The sequence below is a fragment of the Podarcis cretensis genome (assembly GCF_951804945.1).
Source record: "Podarcis cretensis genome assembly, chromosome: 8".
Lineage (NCBI taxonomy): Eukaryota > Metazoa > Chordata > Lepidosauria > Squamata > Lacertidae > Podarcis > Podarcis cretensis.
Genome location: NC_137177.1, coordinates 34,687,455 through 34,715,267, shown reverse-complemented (window position 1 = coordinate 34,715,267; position 27,813 = coordinate 34,687,455). Strand labels below are relative to the sequence as shown.

At 48.0% G+C, this 27,813-nt stretch overlaps 1 protein-coding gene and 1 long non-coding RNA gene across 3 annotated transcripts; one reads left to right on the top strand and one right to left on the bottom strand.

Moving 5' to 3' along the window:
- Positions 1 to 123: 123 nt before the first annotated feature.
- LOC307222961 (CD2-associated protein-like) lies at positions 124 to 27,077 on the top strand. 2 transcript variants are annotated; one of them, XR_013841924.1, is made up of 18 exons: positions 124 to 239; positions 3,565 to 3,722; positions 9,392 to 9,452; positions 12,077 to 12,201; positions 13,715 to 13,805; positions 14,124 to 14,212; positions 15,985 to 16,057; positions 16,739 to 16,839; positions 19,027 to 19,125; positions 19,678 to 19,714; positions 20,242 to 20,316; positions 21,361 to 21,478; positions 23,023 to 23,093; positions 23,682 to 23,797; positions 24,580 to 24,639; positions 25,249 to 25,405; positions 25,850 to 25,913; positions 26,261 to 26,322. XR_013841924.1 is itself a non-coding variant. In XM_079988595.1 (18 exons), the coding sequence occupies exons 1-18, from the start codon at positions 236 to 238 to the stop codon at positions 26,414 to 26,416; spliced, it is 1,650 nt and encodes a 549-aa protein (XP_079844721.1). In that variant the 5' UTR covers positions 125 to 235; the 3' UTR covers positions 26,417 to 27,077. The 2 variants fall into 2 exon arrangements, 1 of the variants encoding a protein (XP_079844721.1); XM_079988595.1 differs by having other exon boundaries at positions 125 to 239; positions 25,249 to 25,400; positions 26,261 to 27,077.
- On the bottom strand, positions 27,032 to 27,807 carry LOC307222991. The gene is made up of 2 exons (XR_013841942.1): positions 27,723 to 27,807; positions 27,032 to 27,448 (listed from the first exon to the last, which is right to left on the bottom strand). It is a non-coding gene; the product is annotated as an uncharacterized lncRNA (long non-coding RNA).
- Between the last annotated feature and the right edge of the window lie 6 nt (positions 27,808 to 27,813).

The window sequence follows — 27,813 nt, the reverse complement described above, 5'->3', positions numbered from 1 at the left end:
TAGCAGCCTGGAGCCCTCCCTGCTCCTTCCTGGGCTCTCTCAGGAACCCGCCTCGCCTGTTTGCCTAGTCTGGGCTTGTCCCTCCCTTCCGTGTGTGGCAGGCTTGTCCTGACGGGCCTTCCCTCCCAGCTTCAAAAAGGGAGTGCCTGGCTTCCTTCTCCCACTTTTCCCAGGAAGGCACAGCTGGCTGGATCTATGCGGAGGGAGGCAGCCGGAAAGTGAGGAAGGAGCTGCCATGGGTAGGTTTCAGGGGCCACCTACAGGGAATGGGGCTGGAGCTGGAATGATTTCTTTATTGCCTGGGTTTTCCAGCTGACAAATCTCACAGGTGCTGCCAGCTGCACCGGCCGCCACGTCTTACACAGCTGTGTGATGGCATACAGTTCTGTAGGATCACATTTCCTGTGAACGCTACAATTGATACATAACATTGAATTGGCTCACTGGTTCATGCTCTGGCAGGTCAATGATTAAAGGGCATTGTTTTTGTAAAATAGGTGAGTTTAATGTGAGTCAAAGGGGAACGGCTATAATGTATATGTGGTGGTGGTGTTGTGGCTGCGGGGGGGGGGGGAGGAGGATTTAGATTAATTTTTTTTTTTAGCATTTTGAGTGTCTGAGGATTACACAGTCTGTTCCAGAGCAAACACAGTGTGGGCACAGGGTGCCCACTGCCAGGCCCACTTCAGTGGAGCTTACCTCCGACTCCACCCCAATGGGGGTCCCACCTTCTCCACTGAAGTGATGAAACTGAACTTGCTGGGGGAGGGTTCTGTGTGTGCCTGTATGCTTGGCATACCAGAGAAACATGAGAATCCCTGCACCCTCAGGTAACTGCTAGGACAGAGCAAAAAGAAAGGTAAATCAGGCCTAATTGTTACTGATGTAACTGTTAAAAAGGTAAAGGTACCCCTGCCCGTATGGGCCAGTCTTGACAGACTCTGGGGTTGTGCGCCCATCTCACTTAAGAGGCCAGGGGCCAGCGCTGTCCGGAGACACTTCCGGGTCGCGTGGCCAGCGTGACATCGCTGCTCTGGCCAGAGCCAGAGCCAGAGCCGCACACGGAAACGCCGTTTACCTTCCCGCTGGTAAGCGGTCCCTATTTATCTACTTGCACCCGGAGGTGCTTTCGAACTGCTAGGTTGGCAGGTGCTGGGATCGAGCAGCGGGAGCGCACCCCGCCGCAGGGATTCGAACCGCCGACCTTTCGATCGGCAAGCCCTAGGCGCTGAGGCTTTAACCCACAGCGCCACCTGCGTCCCGATGTAACTGTTACTAAGGCATAATTAATAAAAGGATCCCTGCCCCCACTTTTACTGATGGTTCCCCTTGGCCGCAGTCTCTGCCAGAGCATCACTGGGGCTCTCTGCCTCCATCCAGGACCCCCCTGGCGCAGCCAGGTCTCCCTCTGAACTTTTGCATGGCTAAAGAGCTTGGCTTGGCCTTCAGTGTATGTTCAGTGCTTGAATTTGACAGGGAGAGGCAGAGAGGGTCTGGCCAGCCCCTTTTTCCTCATTCAGGCTTCTGGTTTTAGCAGAGTACTGTGTGAGATTCGGTTACCATTGGGAGGAGTCGGAGCTTATCTACTTACCTTTCCTCCGCTCTTTCCAGACACAGTTTGTGCTTTAAAGCTCCATGTCCAAGCACCCCCCCTTTTTTGCTTTCCCCACAAAAACCCGCTCTTTAAAGCTCAGTTGGAGCAAACAGCAATATGTGGAAAACCAAAATTGATGTTTGATCTGATTGTGCCCTAAAGAGTAGGTTATTGTGGGGGAAAGTCCAGGTCAAAAATGAAGAAACCATGCTTGGGCAAGGAGCTTTTAAGCATGGACCTGTGCCTAGAAAAAATGGGGCAAAAAGTTAATGTGGATAAGCCCCCAGAGAGTAGGGCTTGTGGATTTGGTGAAGGCTGCTCTCTGTCCTGCCTTACTGCACCCCCAGGAGAAAGAACTTAGGATGTACCATCTGGTTCCTGGGGTCCACTTAAAGTTGCTTTGGGGACCAGCTGGAAGCTGATGCACTGGTCATTGGCTGGCCATTGCTGCTTTATGGAAGGGCCCCCAGCCTCACAGCCCTGTGAAGAAGCTGCTTCTGGGACAAGGGAAGTAAATACTGGTCACCTGTTTAGAAAAGGTTAGGCCAACCTGGTGGCCTTCAGATATTTTGGGCCACAGGTCCCATCAGCCCCAGCTGGCTGTTGCCATCCATAACTGCTTCTTGTGAATGGTTTCCTGCCTCATTCCAGGTGCTTATACAATAATCTCAGCAATATTAAATCATCACCAATTATAACAGTTATCCCTGTTTAACATACACTTAAGCTCTAATTATCACGGACCGCTTTTTTTTTTTTTTTTTTACATTGCACTGCCATTCAACTTCCACTTCATGGTTTGTATCCAACATTAGGCCACATTTGCACCATACATTTAAGTCATGGCTCCCTCCAAAGAACTCTGGGTGCTGTGGTCTGTTATGGGTGTTGAGTGCAGAGCTACAATTCCAGGAGTTATTAAATAATCAATCCCCCTTCCCAGGGAACTCTAGGAATTGTAACTCCGTGAGAGAGATATCGGTCTCCACACCCATAACAAGCTACATCTCCCAGGATTCTTTGGAGGAAGCCACAAAGTTTTTAAAGTGGTATCATAGTGGAGATTGTGGATCTCCCTCTGTGGAGGCTTTTGAGCAGAGGTTGGATGGACATCTGTCATGGATGCTTTAGTTTAGATTCCTGCATTGCAGGGGGCTGGACTGGATGACCCTTGAGGACGCTTCCAATTCTACAATTCCAACCGTACAGTGTACGGTGTGAATGTGGCCTTAGACTGCAGTGCCAGATTTAAGGTGGTGCAAGCAGTTCCCCTGCACAGGGTGCCGAGCCAAGGGGGTGCAAAATAGTGCACTTGAGAGCATGCAAAGAATGGAAGGCAAGAGGTGGGAGGGTGCTTCAACAAACTCTAATTATTGTGAAAATAAGTGTGAAATATTATTTGGGTGAGGCACCAAAGTTTGTCCTCGCTCAGGGCGCCATATTGCCAAAGTCAGCCTCTGCAGACTATTACTCTTTTGGGGTGGGATTTAATCACCAAGCACCTGCAAATTTAGGTTGCACAACTGCAGCTGATTGGGAGGTTATGTGCAATGATCCTGCTTCTCCCAAAAGATCAGACTTTTGCAATAAGGAAAGTGATGGGTAAATGCACTGGAAGGTGTGGACTAATGACTCTTTGGTGCAGGCTGTGTACACACTAGACTTTTAAAGCACATTCTTTCCCTCAAAGGACCCGGGGCTCTGAAGTTTAACCCTCATAGAATTACAATTCCCAGCAACCCTTAATAAACTACAGTGCTCAGAATTCTTTGAGAGGGAAACGTCCTTTAACGGTTCAGTGTGTGCATAGCTGCAATGTTGCCTAACCTCCCCGAGGGCCAGTCGGAATGAATGCTCTACAGAAAGGTCATCTGGGAGTGCCCATTGCTGAGTGAGGTTGCTGATGTTTTGGGGAAAACCTTCTTCCTGCTTCTCTCTCTCTCCTCCTCCTCCTCCTCCTCCTCCTTCAGAGGTCTTGGTCTTGGTGGACTTTGACGGGCAGCTGGGTGATGAGCTGAAGATCACTGCTGGCGACATCATCCAGAAGGTGCAACCAGGCCCTGAAGAGGGATGGCTGCAAGGGGAGCTGGAGGGCCGGGTGGGGCTCTTCCCTCGCCAGTTTGTGCAGGTGAGCATTTACACCCCTTCCCACTCCAGGCCTAGGCATGTCTCCTTGGAAGTAGCTTAGTCCCAGGTAAGTGTGTGTCTAGGGTGTGTTAAGTGTGCTCTTGAGAAGCATGAGGAACAAGTGGAGACAGACTTGCGTGTTTGCAAACATGCCTGTCGCACCTGTTTCAGAAGGACCATTGGCTCAGTGGGTAGGACATCGGCCTTGATGCAGAAGGTCCCAGGTTCAGTCTCTGGAATCTCCAAGTAGGGCTGGGAACATCCACTGCTTGAAACAACTGCCATTCAGTGTAGACAGTACTGAGGTAGATGGACCTATAGTCTGACTTAGAACAAAGCAGCTTCCTATTAGGGAGCAACAATCGTATATGGTTACTGAGTGACCTGTCAGTAGGGAAACTGGGATTTGCCATGAAAGGGATGTGGGTGGCGCTGTGGGTTAAACCACAGAGCCTAGGGCTTGCCGATCAGAAGGTTGGCAATTTGAATCCCTGCGACGAGGTGAGCTCCCGTTGCTTGGTCCCTGCTCCTGCCAACCTAGCAGTTCGAAAGCACACAGTGCAAGTAGATAAATAGGTACCACTCTGGCAGGAAGGTAAACGGCATTTCTGTGCGCTGCTCTGGTTCGCGAGAAGCGGCTTAGTCATGCTGGCCACATGACCCAGAAACTGTATGCCGGCTTTCTTTGCCAGTAAAGTGAGATGAGCGCCACAACCCCAGAGTTGTCCGCAACTGGACCTAACGGTCAGGGGTCTCTTTACCTTTAAATGCATGAAAAGGCCTTTCGTTAACCCTGGGACCTGTGCCTAGTGCCATTATCCAGCAATGAACCTGAGATTCCCTCACTGGAAAAGAGTGCCTCTGAGCATGTGACATGCGCCATATACCTCTTACCCATGAGCTCCTACAGAGTGAGCACACACACACACTGATGGCTAGCACAGCTGTATCTGTCTCCCGACCCTCAGCACCTGCCACCTTAGGTGCCTGCCTCACTCTGCCGAATAGCTGGACCAGCTCTCTGGCAGCCAGATGCAAAAGCTGCCAGGCATCTCCTGCATCTTTAATTGCTGTATAGCTGAGGAAATTTTGGCAGGTGTGACTTGCATGACAGATTTCCTCTTCTTTACAACTATTAAAGGTGCAAGAACACCACAGAGAGAGAGACAGAGTGTCTCCATTTTCAAACAAATTTATTTGGAATTTGGGAGAGGTCAGAAGAAAGGCTTTTCAAACCCAAACTCAGCCCTTCTGGCACTGGGCATTATAGCAGTGAAGCAGTTCTATAGCAATAGTGTCCCAAGGAACAACTTCAAGGCACACAATGCCATGACCTTGATGAAGCTAAGCAGGTCTGGTTCTGGTCAGTTCCCAGACTGAAAACTGTGTGGAACCAAACATATGCCACCTTGAGTACCATGAAGGAGGAATGGGGGGCGGGGCAGATATAAATGTAAAAAACCGAATAAAGTGTCTGGGTGAATAGTCATGCAGAAGAGGGAAATTACACCTTGCATGACAAGCTGCCCTCTTCTATAATAACAATTAAAGGTGTAGGAGCCCCTTTTTCCTTTCCACCCAAGGCCTGGTCCTCCAGACTTTTCCTCCCTATTCAGCTTTGTTCTATTCCTGCAAAATGACAAACTGGGTATTTGCCTCCTGCTGGAGTTCATGGCCAAATAATGCAAATTATTTCCCGAACTAATTTGCACCCCGACACAATTTGTTTAAAGGGAAGCTGCATGGAGCTGGGTAAGATGTGCTTTGTTCCCTCAGTTTCACATTGTAAGGGCTTCAACACACCCATGTCTGTCACCTGCCTCCTGCCAATGTTTGCCTGGCCTTGCGGCTGCTCAAACAAGACAGCTAGGCTGGCTGCAGAGGAGAAGGCTGTGTGGAAATGGGCAGCTGTGCAAGGCCCCTGACTCAATGCACATGTTGTGTGTCACTGCACAGACTGCCCCACATCTTAGCCAGACATGTGCGGAGCCAAACAGAACACCCTTGTCCAAATAGCCAGTGGGATCAGTGGCTGGTTCTTTACTAGGCTGTGTTACGAGATAAATAGCAGGGCTTTGGCCATCAGGTGCCCAAGGGGGGCTCCAGGCTGCAGCCCTTTTGTAGGAGGCATTCAAGCCCGTGTGGCATCGTGGTTAGAATATTGGACTAAGACCTGGGTGACCAGGGTTCAAATCCCCCCTTGGTCATGAAGCTCACTGGGTGATCCAGGGCCAGTTGAAGTCTCTCAGCCTAACCTACCTCACAGGGTTGTTCTGGGGATTAAATGAGGAGGGGGAGAGCTATGTACTCCTTGAGTTTCTTAGAGGAAAAGGTGGGATATAAATGCAATGCAATACAATCAATCAATCAATCAATCAATCAGCAAGCACGCATGCACTTACTTTAGGTTTGCATAATTAAAGTGGATCAACAGGCTCTGTTGCCCTAGCAGTGCAAACAAATCCCCCTTTTAAAAAGAATCAGACTTTTCCATCGCATCTGAGGGCAATCGGCTATTTTAGGTGATGTGTGCAGGCCAGGCTGCATGGTGAACACAGTTCTGCCCTCCAGCATCTCACCACTGCTCACTCCCCCAAGCTGCCTGGGTGGCATTGCATCACATGATCAGATCTGCCTCCTTTACTGGGAATGATGCCAATGGTAATGCATGGGAGAAATTCAAGCAGGCAAGAGGGTCAACCATCACAAGCAGCTAGCAACAAGACAGCATGCCAGGGAAGAGGTTGACTATTGCTGCTCTCCTGTCCTGCAGGATCTGCCACTCAAGGCAGGTGCCTCCCTCTACCCTATGACAAAGCCAGCCCTGAACAGAATGCATGTTCAGAGTCTTATGCACAATGGATTGTACTGCATGTGGGCCACAATGGAGGCCCACCTTGAATGCAGGCCTAGGAGACCTCAACATCTTCCCCCAACTGCACATATCTGAACATACAGAATGTCAGCACAGGGTTAAGGCCACTTGCACTAAGCCCCCCTGCCCCCTCCCCCATTGCTGAACATAGACAGCTCTTGGGGGGGGGGGTCGGTCTGCACCTGCTATTCCAGTTACTGATTTCCTTGAAAAAGCTCCAGTTCCTTGTAGGTTGCCAGGCAAAGGTGCGTCACTCCTGGCAGACAGAAGGTCTGTCCTGCCACAATCGGCTAGAGTCCTTTGTGGCAGAAGGGTGAATGGGATGCCCCAGTCCGCACCCATTATTCTGTGAAATAAGATAAAGCACCAGTGAAAAGCAGGCACATACACACACACACACCCTGGCAAGGAGCACCTTTGCCTCACATGCCATAAAAGTGACACTCCTTCCCCTTTCACCAAGTCCCGCCTGCTTGTTGCTCCAGTTGTTCTCAGGGCCTTTCCCACTTTATCAGGAGTTTCCCCCACTTCTGATAAAGGGGACACCTTCCCTTTCTGAAAAATGGGGGCTAGTTGTTTCTGCAGTGGCAGGTTTCCCACAGTTCCATGGGCAAATTGCCAGGCGGCGTTATCAGCTCTTAGCTCTGTGTGTTTCTTTGCTGGAATGGAACCCAATAAACAAGCCTTGCAGGCAGGGTGCAAGGAGGCATGAGAAGAAGAAAAACACATGAAAGTAGGCATCGGCTTTTGACTTCAATACCTGCGAATAATTGCCCTAATTCTACGGTAAAAGAGCTTTTCAAGCAACCACTTGTCCTCCCAACAGCCCCGTGAGGCAGGTCCATTTCACAAATGACAAACTGAGGCTCAAAGGCAGGGAATTTGAATGTGCTCAGTTAAGTTCATGGCTGAAGAGGTGGGATTTGAACCCATGTTAAATCCAGCATCTTCAGAAGGCCGTATAAAGACCCATCAGGAAAGTATCTGCCTTAATTTTGTTGTTTTTAAAAAGCATGCATTATAGCCCATCTCCAAAGAACTCTGGGAATTGTGGTTTATGGAGGTGCTGAGGGTTCTGTGGGACTACAGGTTTGTTGCCACGTGGAACTACAATTCCCAAGGTTCCTTGAGGGGGGAGGAGCCATAAGGGTCGTTCCATTCTGCTTTGTAGTATAGACAGGTGTCAAGGTGTGTGTTGAAGCACTTGAAGCCACGCCCACTCGCCACCCCCTATATACCTGAGGTAGGTGCCTGCTTTCCCCAGCGTCCTCTCCAGGATGGCTGTTTTGACCCAGAGCCCTTATCTTTTCCGCCAGGTAAAGGGGGAGAGGCCTCTTTCGATTTTTGAGTTTCTGGATGTTTCTCTTTTCCAGGGGGCAGTTCCTTTGCAGGCTGCATTCCCACCTGTTCAGTGGAGCAGGCCAGCCAGCCATTCCAGTGGTGATGCTCGTTTGCTTTGTCTCTTGAGAGCAGGGAAGAGAAGCAGGAGACTCCTGGCTTTTCTTCCCAATTTTGGTTCACCTCTAGTGAATTTGGGGCTAGTACTGAAGGCCCTTCACAGTTAAGGGCCAGGTTCCTTGAGGGGCCACCTGGTCCCTTCGCTACCCAGGAAGTCACTGTGTTCTATGGGAGAGGTGGGTCTTCCTTAAAGGCCCCCAAACATCAGATACCACTGCTCCACAGTGGCACAGAGCAGGATGGCTGCCTCTGTCCCGTGGAACAGCATCCCAGCTGAGAGATGAGAGGGACCTGATAGCTGCACTGAAGGGAATTTGGCCCCCATAAGCTTTCCCAGCTGGATGCAGAGGTGTTCGTTTTGCACTGTTTTTAAACCTCTTGTCACTTGGAAGGGAGATGTTCTGCTTGCAAGGCAGACACTCTTCTGCTAGCAGAACGTCTTGGGCTCAGTCCCCAGTGGCATCTCCTCCAGGGAGGGCTAGGAGAGACTCCTGCCAGCCGCTGCTGCCAGTCTGTGCAGACAGTGCTGAGCTGGATGGGCAAATGGTCTGACTTGATAGAAGGCAGCTTCCTATGTTGCTGTCGGGTTTTTTGTACTGTTTATATATGTTTTATGGTATGTCTGTTCCTTACCTCAACACACATGTAAAAGGGGATTCCTCAATTAATAAAGAGTTTTCTGTTTTCTAGAAACTTCCACCACCCCTGTCCCTTTGACTTATGTTGTATAACCTGTGAATAGCAAGTTGTGTGTTTAGATCCTCTTTCTAAATTATGTGCTTGAATCAATTGGAGAGGAAGCATGAAAACATGACTACAACAGGAAGTCTCAAACTGCCAGCTTTGTGCAAACTAGACGTGGTGATTTAATGTCACCATTAGCTACAATACCTGCTTGGCAGGGGGTTGGACTAGATGACCATTGGGATTCCTTCTAACTCTATGACTCTATGCCTTCTCTGACAGCCAACAAGTTGTTGGGAATGGTTGGAAGGATACAGGAGTGCAGTCTGGACACAGAAGCCCTGTCCACATATAAAGTGACATGCATCACATAATTTGTTGACATTAAATTGCATATGCCATTTTATTGCTCATTTGCTCTGTTTGGAGAGATTCTTCGTGATCCATTTTTGTTTTAGCCACCCTGAACAATTTAGTCTCATCAGCAAACTTGGCAACCTTAAGCTGGTTGTTTTGAGTCCTGGCTCTGTGTAAGAAACAAGATGCTGGAGGGAGACCCTCCCCTCCCACCCCTCCAGGCTGCTCTCTCCTCCTGCTCTCTGACCTTTTCTTTGTTCGTAGTCACCGGCACCTTTTTCTTCCCCTTGCCTCAGGAAATCCCAGTGAGCCTCCGAGCTGATGGCACCCAGCGATACCCCCGATCCATTCGCAGTGGTGAGTGTATTTTTTTGTGTTGTTTTTTTTTTTGGGGGGGGTACTTTAGGCCAGTGCTGAAGCTTCATACTAAGGACAACTGGGGAGGGACTATCTTTAAAAGGAACGTAAAAACTTTTGCCCATGACTTTTCCCTCTTTTTTATAAAAAAAGCAAAGTTCTATTTAATTGAGTGCTGGTGGGGAGTAGGCAAGTGTAAGGTGGCATTCGTGGCCTTTAGGAAATCCAAGGACCTTGCTGGAGGTTCTGTTTATGTTTCAGCACAGTACCTGTGGGGCTTGGCATTTTCTCAAAGCGGTATGGGTCTCTTTCCATCAGTGCTGCAGCTAAGGCAGTTCAGAGTTTGAACCTGTGGCTCTGTGGAGCATGGCCAAAGTGCTGCCACCTTATTTCACAGCTGTGAGAATGTTATTTCCTGGACTGCTATATGCTAATCTTCTGCATGTCCAATAATCAGCTGCTCTTGGGTGGAATTTCACCAAATATGCTAAACATAGGTTTTATTGGTGTTACTGACTAAGGGTTAAACTGCCGCTTTTATTTTGAAAGGGGGGGGGGGACACACAACTGCACTCCCTTTATTATGCGCAACCAAAATGCCTCAAAGTAGTGAGCAAACTTTTGAGTAAGCAAAGGTGTTGGTGTTGGGGAGAGTGGAAAATGGTTTGGTACTGAAGCCAAAATGGCTGCATAGGACAGAGGTCATCAAAAATTCAGTTTTTTGCTGTATGGTCTTGAAAGGAGCATGGGTAAGATAGCTATGATGACCATCTTGAACAGCACAGAAGTTCTCGCTACACGGCTGAGAAGGCTGTGTGTCACACTTCAGTGATGAAACACATACTTAAGAGTCCTCTTCTCTCTCTCCTGCCTGCCCGCCTTTCATTCCTTGCTTTTCAAAAGCTTCTACATTCCTGAGATGTTGGAACAAATGGCAAAATTGTTTGCCATCCTTGATTTTTTAAAACAGAAAAAACAAACATTTTAAGCACATGCAGTTTGAATTTGGGTTTGCTTTTGCTGCACTGATGCGCAACACATCGATTTTGGAACGAGCACTGTTTTTTGCAGAAAAGGATGGTATATATTCAGATTTAACATGTGCATCTGAAACCATGTATGTGCCCTGACTATAAAAGGATGGACTGCTGCAGGGATCAGTGCCAATTGGGGCCTGAAGCCTGGGGCATGGCTATGACAGGTCAGTGGCAAGTTCAGCTCTTGGCTTGCTTCATTTAAATCAGCTTTCCCCAAAGTGATGCCCTCCAGGTGTTTCAGCAGGACAGATGATGGAAGTCGCAGTCCAAAACGGCCAGAGGCCAACAGGTTGTGGAAGGCTGCTCTTGATTAATCCTACTGGGCTGTGAGAGCAAAGGGATCTGTCAAAATTTATCGAACTTCTTTTCTGCATTCTTTGTTCCTAGAGTGCTTCCAGATGGGATGCATCTGTGAGATTGTCCTTGCTCAGGCATACAGGTTTTTGGCAATGTAACCAGGCTATGTTGTTGACATCACAGATACAGTTTATCACTCACCCCCATTTAATCTGGATTTACAATTTTCATGGAAAACTTTCTTGCCAATGATCTGATCGTGATATTAAGAGACCACCTGCTCCCAAGAACGCATTCTGACTCTTTAAACCTACATATTTCTTTTACAAGATTTATTGACGGCTTAACCCACAGCTTTCCAAACATTTCATGTTGGTGACACACTTTTTAGACATGCATCATTTCGCGACACAGTAATTCAGTTTTACTAGCAGACCAGAGGTTAAACTAGCGTCCCTTTCCAGTCCCAGGAGGAACGCAGGGAGCCAACACACTAATGTGTCCCAACATAGTTTGGAAATCTCTGGCTTAACCAGAAAACAGTAATAATCTCTCAGCACTTGACCTAAAATAGTATAAAATAATCATAAGAAAATAAGATCAATGGGCTTTAAAAAGAAGTAGAAATAATAAACATTATATAAAATCCAGCAGTGTTTAAGAGCAAATATGCACAATATACACTATGTCTGGGTAAAGGTAAAGGTAAAGGTACCCCTGCCCGTACGGGCCAGTCTTGACAGACTCTGGGGTTGTGCGCCCATCTCACTTAAGAGGCCAGGGGCCAGCGCTGTCCGGAGACACTTCCGGGTCACGTGGCCAGCGTGACATCGCTGCTCTGGCCAGAGCCAGAGCCAGAGCCAGAGCCGCACACGGAAACGCCGTTTACCTTCCAGCTGGTAAGCGGTCCCTATTTATCTACTTGCACCCGGAGGTGCTTTCGAACTGCTAGGTTGGCAGGCGCTGGGACCGAGCAGCGGGAGCGCACCCCTGCCGCAGGGATTCGAACCGCCGACCTTTCGATCGGCAAGCCCTAGGCGCTGAGGCTTTAACCCACAGCGCCACCTGCGTCCCTGGGTAGGCTTGCTTAAATAAAGCTTTTAGTAGGTGTCAAAATCAGTATAATGCAAGCGCCTGTTTTATATTACTGTCCTGCCACTCCAAGGCAAGTTAAATTCGTGGGAAAAGAAAAATCCCCCTCTGGTGCCCATCTGGAAATTGGTGTGCGGTCATGTTCTCTGTTCACTTTGTCTTATTGCTTCCTGCCTTCCACATTTATCCTTTCTGTAGTCCACGCTGTGAACAAGCTGCCAGCTGCGAAGGAGCGCTGGTGCCGGGTCACCTTCTCTTACACCCCAGCAAAGGACGATGAGCTGGAGTTGTGTCCCGGAGAAGTGGTGCAGATCTTGGAGGAGGTGAGGTAGGGGAGCAAGTATGTGGTAGAAGGATGGGGAAATGCTGTTGGAGGCTTAGGGTGCTTCCAGGTGAAAATTCCTTGCGGAAGCCCTGCTTCTCATGCCAGGGTTTTTGGGGTGGATGTTTTTGCAGCATCCACAGGGCACCAAAGCCATCAAAGGTTGGCCTGTATTCTCCCTCCACCCCCAGTTTAAGACAAATATGTCATTTCCTGTCTAATTATTTAAAAAAAATATTGGTTGCCAACAACCCATTTATAATATTTGGCTTCTGCCTGGGAGAGATCTTCTGCTGTCTGCTATTATCACAGGTCATCTTCTTCTGATCCCACTGGCCTTAATCAAAAGTGTATCAAACTGAAGGGGAATAATAGTAGGCTACAAGTTGGATTTCTCCTTTTCTTTCCTTGTCCCCCTACCCAATGAAGTGCCAGCTTATACCATATGCACCAAAGCAGCCTCCAAATAGAAAGGCACTTCATCTGGTGAAGGTGCTATAGAGGCAGACTTACTCATTTGGCAATTGTGTGTCTCAAGTCCACACCCCCAGATTATGATGCCCTAAAAATGAGAGTTGTGAAATTTGGGAGGCTCCCTCGAACTGCAAGTGGGGAAAGCGTTGCAGTTGCACTCAGGTGCTGCTCAGGAGCATAGCTGTCAAGTGTCCCTTATTTGAAGGGACAGTCCCTTATTCCCGCTGCTGTCCCTTGTTGATGGATGTCCCTTAAATGTCCCTTAAATAATGTCCCTTAAATTTCAAAGGAAGCAGCTCCTCTCCCATCCTCCCTGCTGGCCAGGGAGGAGGGAGGCTCCAACTGTGTTGCTCAGCTGTGTTGCTCATCCAATAAGAAGTCTAAGAACGACGGGGGGGTGGAGCTTGCATGCCTTGTGTGTGGCTAGTTAATGCAAGCTGAGGGGAATAGTGAATGCTGGATGCCATTTTGTTGCACATGCTGCTGCAAACTTTGCACTGCAAAGCCAGGCCAGGGAGCCATCTTAAGTTGAGGCTGCATAGGCCTTGTGGTGCATGTGATTCAGATTCTATTCAGTTGAACCTCTGGTTACAAAGTTGGTTGGACAGTGTTCTCGGAGCTACCAGCATGAGTTTGACCAGACCGCAGGAGGACAGGAAGACTGGAGTGCCTGGAACAGGTGAGGCTGCAGGTCCCTTATTTTGGCTGCTGGTCCCTTATTTTCAAGGCTGCTGGTCCCTTATTTTCAAATCTGTAAGTTGACAGATATGCTCAGGAGCTTCCCTTCCCGTTGGGGCACCATGAGGGCACCATGAGCCTGCATTGCAGCCTTCATCTTGTGTCTCCATCAAATCTCTGGGTGCATCCAGGGAGGTGGGAGGTGGTTAGGGGGGCACCCGATATATCTGGAAAGGGACCCTGGGACTCTTTGCCTGACTCTTTGCCACTTCTCTTCTGTGGGCCGGTGGTGGGTTGTGCAACAGGAAGGCGGAGGCCCTTCCAGAATGACAACGGCTGTTTTTTGTCCACTTCCTCTGCAGATTGAAGATGGCTGGTGGTTGGGCAAGAAGAACGGGAAGTTGGGAGCCTTCCCGTCCAACTTTGTACAAGAGCTAAACGACTTGCCTTCAGGTGGGGGGGGAGCACAGGGCCTGGGGTGGGCATGCTGTGGAGGTGGGTTGGGGATGGGGGCACCGGTGCCTCTGCAGCCTCTGTGACATAAATGTTGGGAGTGGTGCAGAGCTGAGGGGGAATAATCTGAATTGAATGCGGGTGCTCCCATTTGGTTGGGGCTTCCGTGCAATCCAGGATGCACTTCCCTCTCACATCTTTAGGAGGCTCAAGATCTGGTTAAGGTCTGTAGAGGGGGGAAGAAGGGGTAGAGAGGCCGGGCCTGACTGGAAGTGCTAACCTCACCCCACCCTTCCTCCCTCAACTGTCAACTTCCAGAGATGGTTTTTGCAGAGCCCAAAGTCGGAGCGGGGAAGCAGCGCCCCAAAATGACCAATGAGACCTTCGTCCTCAGTGAGCCGGAGAAGGTGAGCGGAAGGAAGGTGTTTCCGTGGCATTGGGACCAGAAGGGCTTCAGGTGCCCTCCTTCACAGAGGACAGGGCTGTGTTTCGAGGGGTCCTCTATTTGAAAGACCCTCTGGTCTGTTTAAACCAGGGATGGGGGAGGGGGTATGGATGTTGTCTATCGACAGTTAGCACTTTCACAGCAAGACTGAGCTGGCACACTGTCTGGATCACACAAGATGCTCAGCAAGACCTTAGGCTTCGTGGGTCTAGGCCGCTGCTTTGCTCCCTTTTGCTGCCACCCCCAGGCACTATGGTTTGTCTTAGCACAGGATGTCAACCAGACCATAGATCACCAGGTCCCAGCCTTCCTCACGATGATTTCTGCCGCCCCCCCATAACATTTATGTACTGCTTGATTTTACAAAAACAAAAAAACAAAAGAAAACTCAAAGTGGTTTACAAAAAAAAGGTAAAACAATAAAACTGCCAGTGAGGAAAATTAACAATTTAAGACTTTCGAAAAGTTAAACTAGCAATAGACTCACATCAGCTATTTCTTATTATTACTCTTATTGTGAGATGTGTTGCATTTCTATTTAAATTAAAATAATTCTAAATATTAGCATATGCAAATCAGTGTCCTTGTTTTTGTTCTTCTTCTTTTGAGGCTGCATAAGTAGTTGTCTTTCCCCTGAAGCTCTCTGGCGCTGCTTCTACACAGGGCATCTCCCGTGGGACAGCTGTGCTTTGTTCATTGATTTTTTTTACAGAGTATCTGCATGACACCATTAGCAAAACATCTCTCTCTTGTGTTTTCCCTGCTCAGCTTCTGTTGTTGGTTTCCCACAGAGCATTTTTTTAAAAAAGCACACTGGAAAACGGCTATGCAGTTTCCCCTGGTGTGCACAACCCATCACATGGCTGTGCAACAGCCATTCTTGGTAACTACAGCCTGCATATATTATTCCAGCCCAGGGTGTGGCTAACTTGCAACCTGCCATTTGTTGCTGCACTGCAATTCCCAGTTGACTGCTGGCCATGCTGGCTGGGGCTGATGGGAGCTAGAGTCCAATGGTATCCGAAGGGCTGAAGGGGAAGCTCTAACCATTTCTTCTTCTATGGTCCGCTCTCTGTCTGTCACCCCTTCAAATAGCATTGCATTTTTAGCTGTTTATCTTCCCACCCCAACTGCATTGTTAAAGGAGCAATCATGATCAGTGATGCAGCAAGGTGGGGAAAGGAAGTATTTAACACCGCACACACACTGTGGTCCCAATGAAAATGATCCTGTCCCCACATTTGGGGCTGGGGAAAAGGGACACATTTTCTGTCCTGGATTAAAAAGGTCTGGAAGCAGTTTTGCTATTTTACTTGCAACTTAAAGCAAAGCAGCAATGACTGAGTGCTACAGAATTGTCCATATCTGGAAACACCCTTGGACAATGTCCTCTGTTTAAATCCAGGGATCAGTGCCTCTATTTTTTTGGGAGGTGGGAAGCAATGAAATACCTTTTACATTGACCCAAGTACCGTAAGTTCTTAAGCCAGTTTTCTGTTCAGAAAACAACCACCAGGTCAAGTTTACTGCTCTCTGCTAGAGAGAAGGGCATCATTTGCTGGCTGGGGCTGATGGAAATTGTAGTTCAAAACATCTGCTGGGCAACAGGTTGAGGAAGCAACTGCTGGTGTTTCTTTGGCAGTGGTCAGGTGCTGCACAGAGCTTGTGTTTGTGTCAACAGCCTTCTTTCTTATTTCCACACCCCTTTCTGTCGCTTCCTGGATCCTGCTCCAGGTGGAGAACACCCTGGAGAAGCCTACCCCTCCTCGGATGCAGGCGAGTCCCAAAGTCCAGGCTCTGCAGACCAGTGAGTTGTGACCAAGATAGACTTCTGCTACCTCAGAGCTCGCTTTGTTCGGGGGGGGGGGGAGCACTGGAGCCTTCCTGCGGTTTTCCGAGAGGAAAATGAGGCAGGGAATGCCTAGTTCTCCATTTCAGTCTGGAATGGGGTTGTTGCAGGGGAGGAAAAATGTGGCGTAGGGGGCCAAGCTATATTAGGATGTGCGAGGCCCCAGGTGGGAGCCTAGAGTGAAGTGGTGGCTGCAAACATCTGGAGGGGAGGGATAGGGTATGGGAAGATTAACCTGATGCCCTTTTGTTGGGAAAGCTGCTGTGGGTGTGTGGGGCTTGCTGGATGCTGTGGAGGGCTTAATTTCAGTGGACAAGTCAGCCCTCTTTAACTCAGTGCTGTCTAGATGTTTTGGACTACAACCCCTTTCAGCCCCAACCAGCTGATGGGAGTTGTAGCTCAAAGCTGCCATGTTGGTTGGAGCTGATGGAAGTTATGGTCCAAAGTGGGCATGTTGGTTGGAGCTGATGGAAGTTGTGGTCCAAAGTGGCCATGTTGGTTGAGGCTGATGGGAGTTGTGGTCCAAAACATCTGGAAGGGTACCCAGCTGGGAATGGTTGCCTTCAGAGCACTCAGACCAGAGCAAGAGAAATATCTGAATCTGAAGCCAGGGGTGTCTGTGCTTACCTCCACCTGCAGGTGACGCTTCTGTCTATTGCCGAGCCATGTTTGATTATGAACCAGAGCATGAAGATGAGCTCCTCCTCCGGAAAGGCGATTTGGTCCTTTTGTTGAGCAAGGTGGGAGTCCTGGGGAAAGTTGGGGTGGGTAACTTCTCCGATGGTATGAGGGCCACCCACAAAGAGCCCTGGCCCCATCTCTGCTCCGAGCTAAAAGGGCACAGTGTATTCAGCTCTTAAGAGCTGCTTTGCTGCTGGATCAGACCAGAGACCCATCTAGCCCCATCCTCATGTTGGCACCCTAGATGCCTTTGGGGAAGCCAGCAAGCAGGCCCTGAGTGTGGGAGCCACTTACTCTCCCTACTTGGGCTCCCCAGGAACTGGTACTGAGGAGCAGACCTTATCTTAAGGGTGGGTGAAAGAAGCTGGCAATCTGGAAGCAACCCTCTCTGTCCTCCAGTTAACCGTTCTAAATCTTAAATACCCAAACAACAGCTATTTCGTAGGTGTTCTAGGGGGTGTTAGTGACCACTGATTCTATACCTGGAACTTCTTCCTCAAAACTGGCAATTTGGGGGTATGACCAGATTTAATGAAATTTAAACACCGCTTGATTGGGGGCGAGAGAACCCTCAAAGTGGTTTGCAAAGAAGACAACACACACAAACATGACCTTAGTGAGATTAACAGCAATAATTTAAGACATTCGAAAGGTTAAAATAACAAAAGACTCACATCAACTTCCTAATGTTTCTGTGTAGGCTTGTCCAAACCAAAAAAGTTTTTAGTAGGCACCGGAAAAAGTAGTGCTACCTCCTGCTGGGTGATCCAGTGAAGGATCCCCCCCCCCACACACCTGTGTTAGGAGGAAAAAACACCTTAGCTTGCTCTTGCCCTTGACTTCCAAAAGCATGCAGCAGGTGGAGGAGGGTGAGAGGGGCAGAACGTTTGCCTTGCATAATGAAAATGTGATTGTTATTTTTGTTTGCTGATCAGAAGATAAGAGCTGTAGCCGTTTCTTTCTCTTGAGTTAGAACAACTCCTGAGAGCCTGGCTGGGAAGACGGATAGGGGAAGACTTCATGAGGAAGTTTGAATCAGTAGAGTCATAATATGAGAGAGAGGTTTGCAGGTGGAAGAGGTGTATTTTGGTTTCTGCTCACCTGTGTACAGAAAGCAGCACAGACTTTTAAAAATGTACTAGTATGGAATTAATCTGATGAAGTATGAAGGTGGTTTACAAGGAAGATGAAACAATAGGATTATCAATTAGACGTGGGACACAATATCAATTTTGCACTACGGGAGCAGTTATGGAAAGTAAATATAAAGTTTACAGCATGCTATACATGTAAGAGAAAGTTTTACGAAGATGCTGCATAGATGGCATCTGACACCAAATGTAGACTATCAAAAATGTCAAAATCAACAAAGGGCAATTGCTGGAAATGTAAGACAGCAGAGAGATCCTTTTACCACATGTGGTGGAAGTGTAATATAATTAAAAACTACTGGGAAATGATCTATAATGAACTAAAAAAACCTTCTCTGAAAACCCAGAAGCATTGTTGCTAGGGATAATAACAACAGAAGTGACTAAAAGAGAGAAAGACTTGTTCCTCTATGCGACAACAGCTGCACGTGTATTATTAGCACAAAAATGGAATCCAGATAAGGTACCAACAAAAGAAAAATGGCATATTAAAGTGTTAGAATACGTGGAGTTAGCAGGGATGACCACTAGAATTAGAAATCAAAATGATGAAAAATATAAGGAGGACTGATATCTTTTATTGAATATATGAAAAAGTATTGCAAACAAACAATTAACCTAGCAGGATGGTTAGATTTTCAGCAGTGTAAGAAAAAACTAATGTGTGTATAAGTAGTTGCAATAGACGGAGTGAACCAAGAAAACACGAGAGAAAGAGGAGACAAAAGGAACCATGGAAGGATAGGAGAGGAGGTCAATGGAGGAATGCATTATGGTTTTCTGTTTATTTTTCGATATCCTAAAATTGTTATTTCTTTTTCATTTCAGAGTTTTCTTTTTTATGTCCTTTGCATTATTTCAGTTCACTTACTTGATATGGAATTGTATCAGAAACACAAATAATTTTTTTAAAAGGATTATCAGTTAGAAGAATTAATAATGATTCAAGAATTTCAAATGGTGAAAACAACAGTGGGCTAAGGACAGATTACAACTATTATTGGTACAACTGAACTGAATGATTCTTCTTGATTAAATTCATTGTTGGAAAGTAATTCTGTGTGCATATCCTTCCTTTCCTCTTCCTTGTTGCAGGAGACAGCGGATATGGGCTGGTGGGAAGGCGAGTGTCGTGGCCGGAGGGGGCTTTTCCCGGACAACTTTGTCATGCCTCTGGCCCAGGTGGAGCCTGAGGTAAGGAAGTGGGTGGCCCCTGACCCTCCCTTGCATCAGGAGGAATTGGCAGGGCGGAGGGGAGATGCTGACTGCTCCACACAACACTGAAGCATTTTCACAGGCTTGGAATGGCTGAAGGGCCACAAAGGAGGACTGCAACAGCCTCCTCATCCAACCAGCTTCTCCCTACCCTGGTGCCCTCCAGACAATTTGGACTACAGCTCCCATCAGCCACAGCTGGCATAGGCGGGCACCAGGTTGGGGAAGGCTGTCTTGACAACCAGCCTAGGCTGCCACATGCAGTTGCTGGCAGAGTCTGCTGCCTGCCATGTGCCTTTGCTCAGCATCCGCCTGGGCACTGTAAGGTTCACTCCCGTCCTGCAGGTTCCTTTGTCTCATTCTCCCTCCCCTGAGCCTCTGATCTCCTTGACTTCTCCTGCCTCTGAACTTGTGCAGGAGTGAAACCCAAGCCTGGCCTGCCTTGAGATGCTGAGGCTGCTCTTTCTTTTTGGGTGACTCATCACCAGCACCTTCCTTCCCCGTCAAGCTGCTCTTTTCTCTCTTCTACAGATAAAAGCCAAGGTACCAGAGCGGAGGAAGGACTCCGGTAAGTCACAAGCTCCCACTTGGCTCAGGCAGGCGATTTTGTAGCTCAAGGGGGTTGCCATCACTGCCCATTGGATCGCTGGCTTTCTTTCTTTCTTTATTTTAATGTCCGGGTGCAAGCAGGGGCCGAGGGGGAGTCACTCGGGGAAAGGATCAAAGTTCTGTGGCAGAGCACAATGTAGAGAAGGTCCCAAGTTCAATGGTCACATCTCCAGGGAGGGCTGGAAATGCCCCTTGCCTGACCACCTGGAGAGAGGCGCTGCTGCCAGTCAATGTGTAGAATACCCAGGAAGCCATCCCTTCTTCTTTCCCCATCCTCCCGGATGCCTGGTTGGGGATCTGGTGGCCCTCCAGATGTTGTTGGCCACAACTCATATCATCACCCCTGAACTTTGGCCAGGCTGGCTGGCTGGGAGTTAGCAGCTCATCTGGAAGGACAGAGGTTCCCCTGGCCTTGTTCTTCTTTTCCTCCTCACTTCTCATATCACCTATCTTACAGTACTTTCCTTTTTTTTTTTTGAAAAATAGAAAAAGCTCCCAAGCCAGGGAAGAAGGTCCTCCAAGGTGGCAAGGTGGAGACGAAACATCCTGGAGACCACAAAGGTGAGGAGGCAGCTGCTGGCTGACCTTTTGCAGAGGGTCAGGGTGCCTGTGCGGAGCATGTGCAACCCTGGCTTTGCCCAGCAACAGCCGAGACAAAGGCAGAGGTGTGCATATCTTCCTCTTCCTGTTGTGGTTTGGTGCTTGCTTGTGTTCTGAGCAGAACAATCATGTTTCTTGCAAAGTGGAGCAGAAGAGTTCCCTTTCGGAGGGCAGTCCCCCATTTCGCAGGGTTGTCTGGCCCAAGTCTGGTTTAAAGATATAGTGGTACCTCGGGTTAAGTACTTAATTCATTCCGGAGATCCGTTCCCTGCAGAACCATTCAAACTTGAATGCACAGCTGAACTGCTATTCAGAGCCTCCAACTTCAAAGTGCAATTCAACACCCCCCCCCCCACCAAATAGCATGTGTGCAATTGCAAAATGCATGGACAATCTCTTGTCTCTTTGGAAGGAACACAGCTCTGCCTCTCTGCTAGGCATTTACCCTTCTGCTTTGGCAATCTTGCAGCAGAAAGAGCTGCAATTGCTTACTTTGCAAAATGTCAAGAGCCTTTTCCCTTTTCACCTGCTCTCTGCTGGACAGCTGATAGGTGGGAAAATTGGCTGTGGACCATATCCTGCCTACAGGTCAAGGGTCTTCCTTCCCTCTGTATAAATGTTCATGCTGCTGAGGGGAAAGGTATCAGATGTAGATTACTGACATTTAAGCTAGAATTGGATGCAGCACTCCATCTTCCCTGTTCTGCTTTTAGAACAGGCCCTTTCCATGCCTTCTTTTTTGCCGGCAGGATGCTGAAGCAAGACTTGCGCTCAGGCATGATGTTGTACTGACCTCTCCCCCCACCCAGGGGGACCCTGGGCTCCTTTGGGAGAAAGAGCAGGATACAAACTGAAATAATAATTTTAAAATTAATAATAAAATCATCATGGCCTTCTTTGCATGGTTCTGCTGAGGATATAATGAGCAAAAGATTATTGAAATGCTTCCTTAGGAGATAAATTGCAATAACTGTGTGTCCTAAGTCATTCATTCATGTCTTGCAGACTCAAAGGAACAAAAGAAAATGGAAAGCCCTAGGCTGACTCCTCTTCCGGTCAAGAAGGCAGCTCCCCCTCCTCCTGTGCCGGCTAAGACCAAACCAGCCCCCAACCTTCCCCACAAGTAAGACATGATGAGTCTTGGAAAGAGTGTGTGCACATCCTCTTTCCTGGGATCGGCCAGCACTTGATAGGATCTCATTTTGAGTCATTGGACATGGTCCCAGAACCAGAAAAGCAAGTAAGAGGCAGGTAGAATTTGCCACCTGAGGCTGGAAAGAAAGACATCTGGTTTAGCAGAGTGTGGAGTTTACAGGCAACCTCAAGCATTGTCATGTCTCTGTTTAGAACAGGGCACTTCTGGTGCCCTACCAGGCCTAGATCTTTGGGGGATATGCCCTCCTAAGTGGGGTTCACAATGCTGGTAGGAGGGAAGACTGGGAGCAATTTTTAAATCCTTAGCTATTTGTTTTCTGGCACAGCAGGAACAGATAGGTGCCAACAGCCAAAAGGAACAGGTAATGCTTGAGGGAAAGGCCTCACTCTGCCCCAGACCTGAAGAGTGCTGCCAATCAGATGGATCGGGTCGCTGTGGTAGATTTCTTCACTAAATACAACATTGTAATGTTGAGGCAACTTTGATTGGTCAAAGCAATAACAGCTGCCAGGCAACTCAGAAAAGTAGAGTCCACAAGCGTATATAGAAGCATTCACTCTGTATATGTGCAGAAATTAAGTCGCAATCTCAGAAGAGAGGCATGCCTGCATTATCAGAGCTAAAGAATAGGGTGCCTACTACTCTCTATCAGACTAGCTCAAGGCCTAACACTCTTGACACATCCGTAATACAGCCTGAATAAGCAATTTCTCCCAACAATATCCTTTCACAGTTTTTACATCTCTTCGCATGTAGGTTGCCTATCAAATCATATGCTATAATTTCCACTACACAGCTATCCTCAACCTAGTGTTTTCCAGATGCTTTGGGCTACAACTGCAACTCCCATTGGCCTCAGTCAGTACCAAGTTGGCAAAGGCTGGTGTAAGACAGCTCTGTGTCTTATGGATTCTGATACAGATTTTGTGATAGTTGGAGGGAAGTGATAAATTCATGTGTTATCTGGATTCATCCCTCCACCCCCCTCCTGATCCACCTCCCCTTTCTTTTAACCAATTAGATGCGGTTAGCTGGCTTGGGTCTGGGGTGAATTTGCTGGGTGTACCTGCTTTGTTTCTGTGGCTTTAGTAGTCAGCAATTCGTCATTCATTCATTCATATTTATTTATATGCCGCTTTTCCACACACAAAATTCATACTCAAAGTGGCTTACAACAAAGAAAATAGGGATGCATTACAAAATTAAACAGCCAAAAACCAATTTCATAATAACAGAGTGAAACACCACAGTAGAAAATAACAGCATTTCAGCACTATAAATATAACAAGACTACATAAACAACATCCAGAATCCAGTAGCAAAAATATCCACAGAGCTTTTATAGTTTCACCTTGGTCCTAGAAACACCAATCCTATAATGTGGCTCACAGTCCTTCTGCAGCAACAGGTTCTTCTGGGGTTTCCAAAGGCCGAGGGTGTGGGTAGCTGGAAGCACTCTTCCCATGATTTCTCTCTGTATCTCTCTCTCTGTGCACATGATGATGATCCAGATCCTTAGGCATTCCAGTTCCCAGCACAGCAACCCCTGTGGGGAAAGGAAAATGCAAGGAGAAAATAGCAGGTAGGTGCCGGCCCTTTAATTCCTTCTCCCACTGTCCAGTGTCCTCCCCTTTTGTAGGGGCTAATGACTTCTGTTTTGAGCCTTTATCTTGACAAAAAAAATCACTGAGGATGCGCAACCTCACTTTGAACTGAGCATCCGTTCTGATCAATTCGTGCAGTGTTGATATGACATCGCCCCATGTTGCCCGTATCCCACACTTCTTAGGGTGTTTCCCCATCATTTTTCTTACTATTCCCCCCCCCCAACAAAAAATCCATGTGATGGGCAGGACAGTGAGTGCGCAGGAGGGAGGGTGTTGCAAAAGAGCCCAAATTCAGCTTAATTGCACAACCTCAGTTTGCTGGTATATGATTAAACCATTCCCACAAAATGGCTGCCTGGAGCTCTTGTTTTCCTCTTCTTCTCCAGAGTCGTGGAGAAGCAGCTTGGGGCCTGGCAGGGCATTGCAAACCCCAGTCCATGCCATGTCTTCCTGGGCTTGCTTTGGGAATGACGGATCTCCCTCTGGCCAGTATTGCACTCCCTGGCTGAGGTTCTGCAGTAGCTGAGCTTGCTCCCCAATAGCGCCACTTTTCTCCATTACAGAGATCAACACTTTTGATGCTGTCCTTGTTCCCAGTGCCAAACTGAGCCACCCAACAGCCAGCCGCCCTAAAGTGCCAGGGAAGAGGCCACCCAGCCAGCTGATAACCAGCTCACTGGTGAGTCACTGCTACCCCCTGCCCACCCCCAGCCAACTCTTCTCAAGGAAGGAGGAAGAGAGCTGTTAAACGGATGGGATCTTGTGCCTTTTTAAACAGCGGCTTCAGAGTAGAGGAAGCAAAGCATGTGCTCTATGTGCAGCTTCCCTCGTGCTCGATCTAGAAGCTGCAGTTAGTGCAGAATGCTGCAGCATGATTGCTGTCAGGAGTGAGACCTCATCAGCATACAGCACCTGTGCTCAGAGATCTGCACTGGTCACTGATTTGCTACCGGGCCATGTTCTAGGTGTTGTTATTGGTATATAATGCCCTGAACAGCTTGGGACATGTTTACCTGTGAGATTGCCTTACCCCATATGTGCCTGTTTTGATCTGCAGAACTGGTGCTGTCACAGGTGCCATGCTCTGCATTTGTAAAAAATCAAACTTTTAGTGTGGCTGCACCTACACTTTAGAACCCCATGCCTATTGATCTCAGACAGGTCCCTTCGCTGCACTCTTTTTGGCAACTGCTAAAAACATTTTTTGTTTAGGAAGCCCTATCCAGATTTGCAGGATGTTGGTGTGTGTTGCAATCTGTTTTTAGTTTATGGCTGGGGTTTTTAAATGTTTTACATAGTTGCTTCTAATTGTTTTAACATATATTGTTTTATTCTGCTCATAAACCACTTAGAGGTTTTTCACAACTGAGTGGTGTATAAATTTTGTGAAATATAAATTAAAACATGGCTAGTCTTGATGATGGCTGTCACCAAATCGCTCTCTCTTATTGACTGTTGCAGGATGAGATGGGATCAACCCAGCCCTCGAGCTCCACAGAGAAAGCTAAAGGCCCCGAACTGGTGAGTTGTGTGAGGTAGCAACACAATAGGCTTAAACTGGTTTGAGCAGCCATGCTGTCCATGGCTTCCTCCTCCTTTCTGGGTACCATTTTCAGGATCTTAGCCCAGAAAAGAGAAGACTTGAAGGTGACTGCCATCTTCAAGTATCTAAAGGGCTGTCAAATGGAGGATGGAGCAAGCTTGTTTTCTGCGGACCCAGAGGGGAGGACCCAGAGGGGAGCACCCAAACCAATGGATTCAAATTATAAGAAAGAAGATTATGCTAAAACATTAGGAAGAACTTTCTTAGAGTAAGAGCTGTTCAACGGTGGAACAGACTCCCTCAGAAGGTGGTGGACTCTCCTTCCTTGGAGGTTTTTAAACAGAGGCCAGATGGCCATCTGTTGGGGATTCTTTAGCTGAGATTCCTGCATTGCAGGGGGTTGGGCTAGATGACCCTCAGGGTCCCTTCCAATTCTACAATTCTAAGATTCTCTGATTGGTGGGCTTCAGCCCTCCATTGCCTGCCTTTGTTTTACTATGGGGGTTGGGAGCCTTGGCCCATGGAGGAATTGAAGCATCAGCCTCTTCCAACCCTCTCTGTCCTGGATCTGTCTCTCCCCCTGGCAGCTGAAGGAGCAGTCCAGTTACACCAGAGAAGAGTCTACAGCTCTAACCTGTGAGGCGCCACAAACAGAGGAACAGCCAGCATCTCTGGATGATCTCAAGGCAGAGCTCCGGTCTCTGAAGACCATGATGGACCTGATGCGTGCACAGCATCGGTGAGGTGGGCCAGTGGTGGGCAGGTTCCTCTTCTCTTCCAGGCAGAGATCCCAGAAGCTCTGGAGAAGCCTCTCCTGCCCACAACAGTGGACAAGCACAAAGCAATGTCACAAGTCATGCATTCGGCCTGGTGGTGTCATTGTCCATCTGTTCAGGGCCTTCCTGAAAGAAGCCTTCCTGGTGCTTTTAAGCTGTCTTGATCTCCAACCCCTATCAGCCCCAGCCTGCACAACTGTACTCCCACCAAACTTAGCATCATGCAGCTGTGTCGGCTGGGGCTGATGGGAGCTGTAGTTCACAACACGAGGCTGGGGAAAGCTGGCTGTAGCTAACTTGTTCGTGTGTGTTTGTGCATTTCTTGAGGATTCTCCTACAACAATGGGGTGGAGGAGAGCTGGTCCTGTTTCCCCACCCCCTCCAAAATTCATGTCTCTCCTTCCTCTTACAGGAAAGACATGGAGGATCTGAAGGTGGAAATGGGACGTGAGCAGACCAAGCGGGCTGCCTTACAGGTAGGAAATGGCTTTGGAGGGAGAAAGAATTGCTGTTTGGATATATAGCCAAAGCCAAGCAGGGCTGGCCTTGCCATAGTTACAGTGGGGCAGCTGCCTCAGGCCGCAGATTTTGGAGGTCATGAAAGGCTGTTGTCTAATTTATTGGTGGTGGTGGGGTCTACATACAGGAAGAGATAATTGTGGGATTTTCTGCCTTGGGTGTTGAAATAAACTTGACCAGCCGTGACTGGGGGAAGAACAGCCATTTTGCTCCGCTGCCACAGGCTGCACAATGTCTTGCTGCTCCTGTGCTTGGATTTTGGGAGATGTGCATGGCTCACTTTTGTTTGTTCCTTCCTTTGCAGGCAGAAATTGAGTGGCTGAAGCAGACGGTGCCTGTACCTGGGTCACTGGACAGTAAGCGCCACGCACCTGGAAGTGGAGCCATAGAGCTGGCAGGCCCTGCCATCCCATCCTCACATACTTCCAACACTCCCTCCGCAATCTCTACCAAGGACTGAATGAGCTGCACTGCTGCAGCTTCTCTCTCTTGCCTTATCACTATTGAACTCTTAGCTGAATCTGTAACTTTTTGGGTGGTGGGGGGGGGGAAGGATACCCCTCTGCTTCGCAGCCTGTGGCCTTCCCCATCTCAGCCACTCTCCTGCATCCCTCTCCATATTGGCCCACAAACATCAACTATGGGTTCAGTTCATTTTTTACCCTCTGAAGCCAGGCCACAGCTAACTGGGCAGGCTAAGATGCTTCAGCCACCCAAGAGTTCTTACAGATCAAGCGACGGCTTTCATTGGATGGAGCTAAACTGTTTTGGAAGCAGTTGCTTTTCTTTGCAATGTGGGCAAAAGTTTTCAGTCTCCCTTCAGAAGCAGTCATATAGCTTGTCATAGGCTGCACCAACTTTCTCCAACCCTAGTGCCTTCCTGCTGTCATGGACTACATCAGCCTCTGCCTAGGTTGTCCTCTTCTTAATATGTCCCAATGGGGAGCAGTAGGTAACTGCCCAGTCTCTTTTTCAACTGCCCCAGGACAGGCAGAGAAGCATGTCTGAAGAAATCTGACTCACTCATGGACAGTTCCTTATACAGTAGATGAAAATACTCAAAACTCATTATGCATAACTTTTTAACATTTAATTTAAAATAAAAATATTTTTCTATGCAATTGGTTGGTTTTCCTGTGTGTGTGTGGGGGGGGGAGTATGTATAGATGTTTGGATCTGGGTGATGAATCTTCTGCAAAAAAAACCTCTCCTCTGTGAATATGGCTACAAGCCATGATGGCTATGCTCTACCTCCACAGCTAGAGGTAGCAATACTTCTGAATACCAGCTCCTGGAAGCTACAGGAGGTGACTGTGCTCGAATCCTGTTTGCTGGTTTTCCCCAGGCACCTGGTTGGTCACTGAGAAGAGGATGCTGGACTAGATGGGGCATAAAGATCCAGAAGGCTCATCTTATGTTCTTATGTAACAGAGATTTAATCATACAGTGTGAGGGGCAGCCTGCGAGTGTTCCAGAATAGAATTCCAAGCATCTGGAAGAGAAAAAGGACAATAATAAAGTGCAAGAAACCATGGGATGAATAAGCACAGAATCAGAAGAATGAACAGAGCAACTAGGCCTATAGCAGGGGCACCAAGGCCAAGTAATAGGAAGCCTGATCATAAAAGCAAAGACATGAAGCTTATAAAGTATTCTAGAGTTAATAGCTAACCTTGCTTTTTAATTGCATGAATACTTTGAAAGAAGGAAAAGTTAAGTGAGCAAGAGAGAAGTAGCAGGCCTATTACTGGCTACTGGGTGTTTACCATCCTCAGGGCTTGTTCCATGGCTAGAAAGCCCAAGCCCAAGCGATTTTCCATTTGCCCCGCTGCTTTCTGCAAGAAAACCTGCTCTTTA

What these genes read in the sequence shown, in the direction of transcription:
- LOC307222961 (XM_079988595.1), top strand. An exon ending in TGGCCCAGGTGGAGCCTGAG is followed by an intron (nt 19,126 to 19,677) that starts GTAAGGAAGTGG and finishes TCTCTTCTACAG; the next exon opens with ATAAAAGCCAAGGTACCAGA. An exon ending in ACATCCTGGAGACCACAAAG is followed by an intron (nt 20,317 to 21,360) that starts GTGAGGAGGCAG and finishes CATGTCTTGCAG; the next exon opens with ACTCAAAGGAACAAAAGAAA.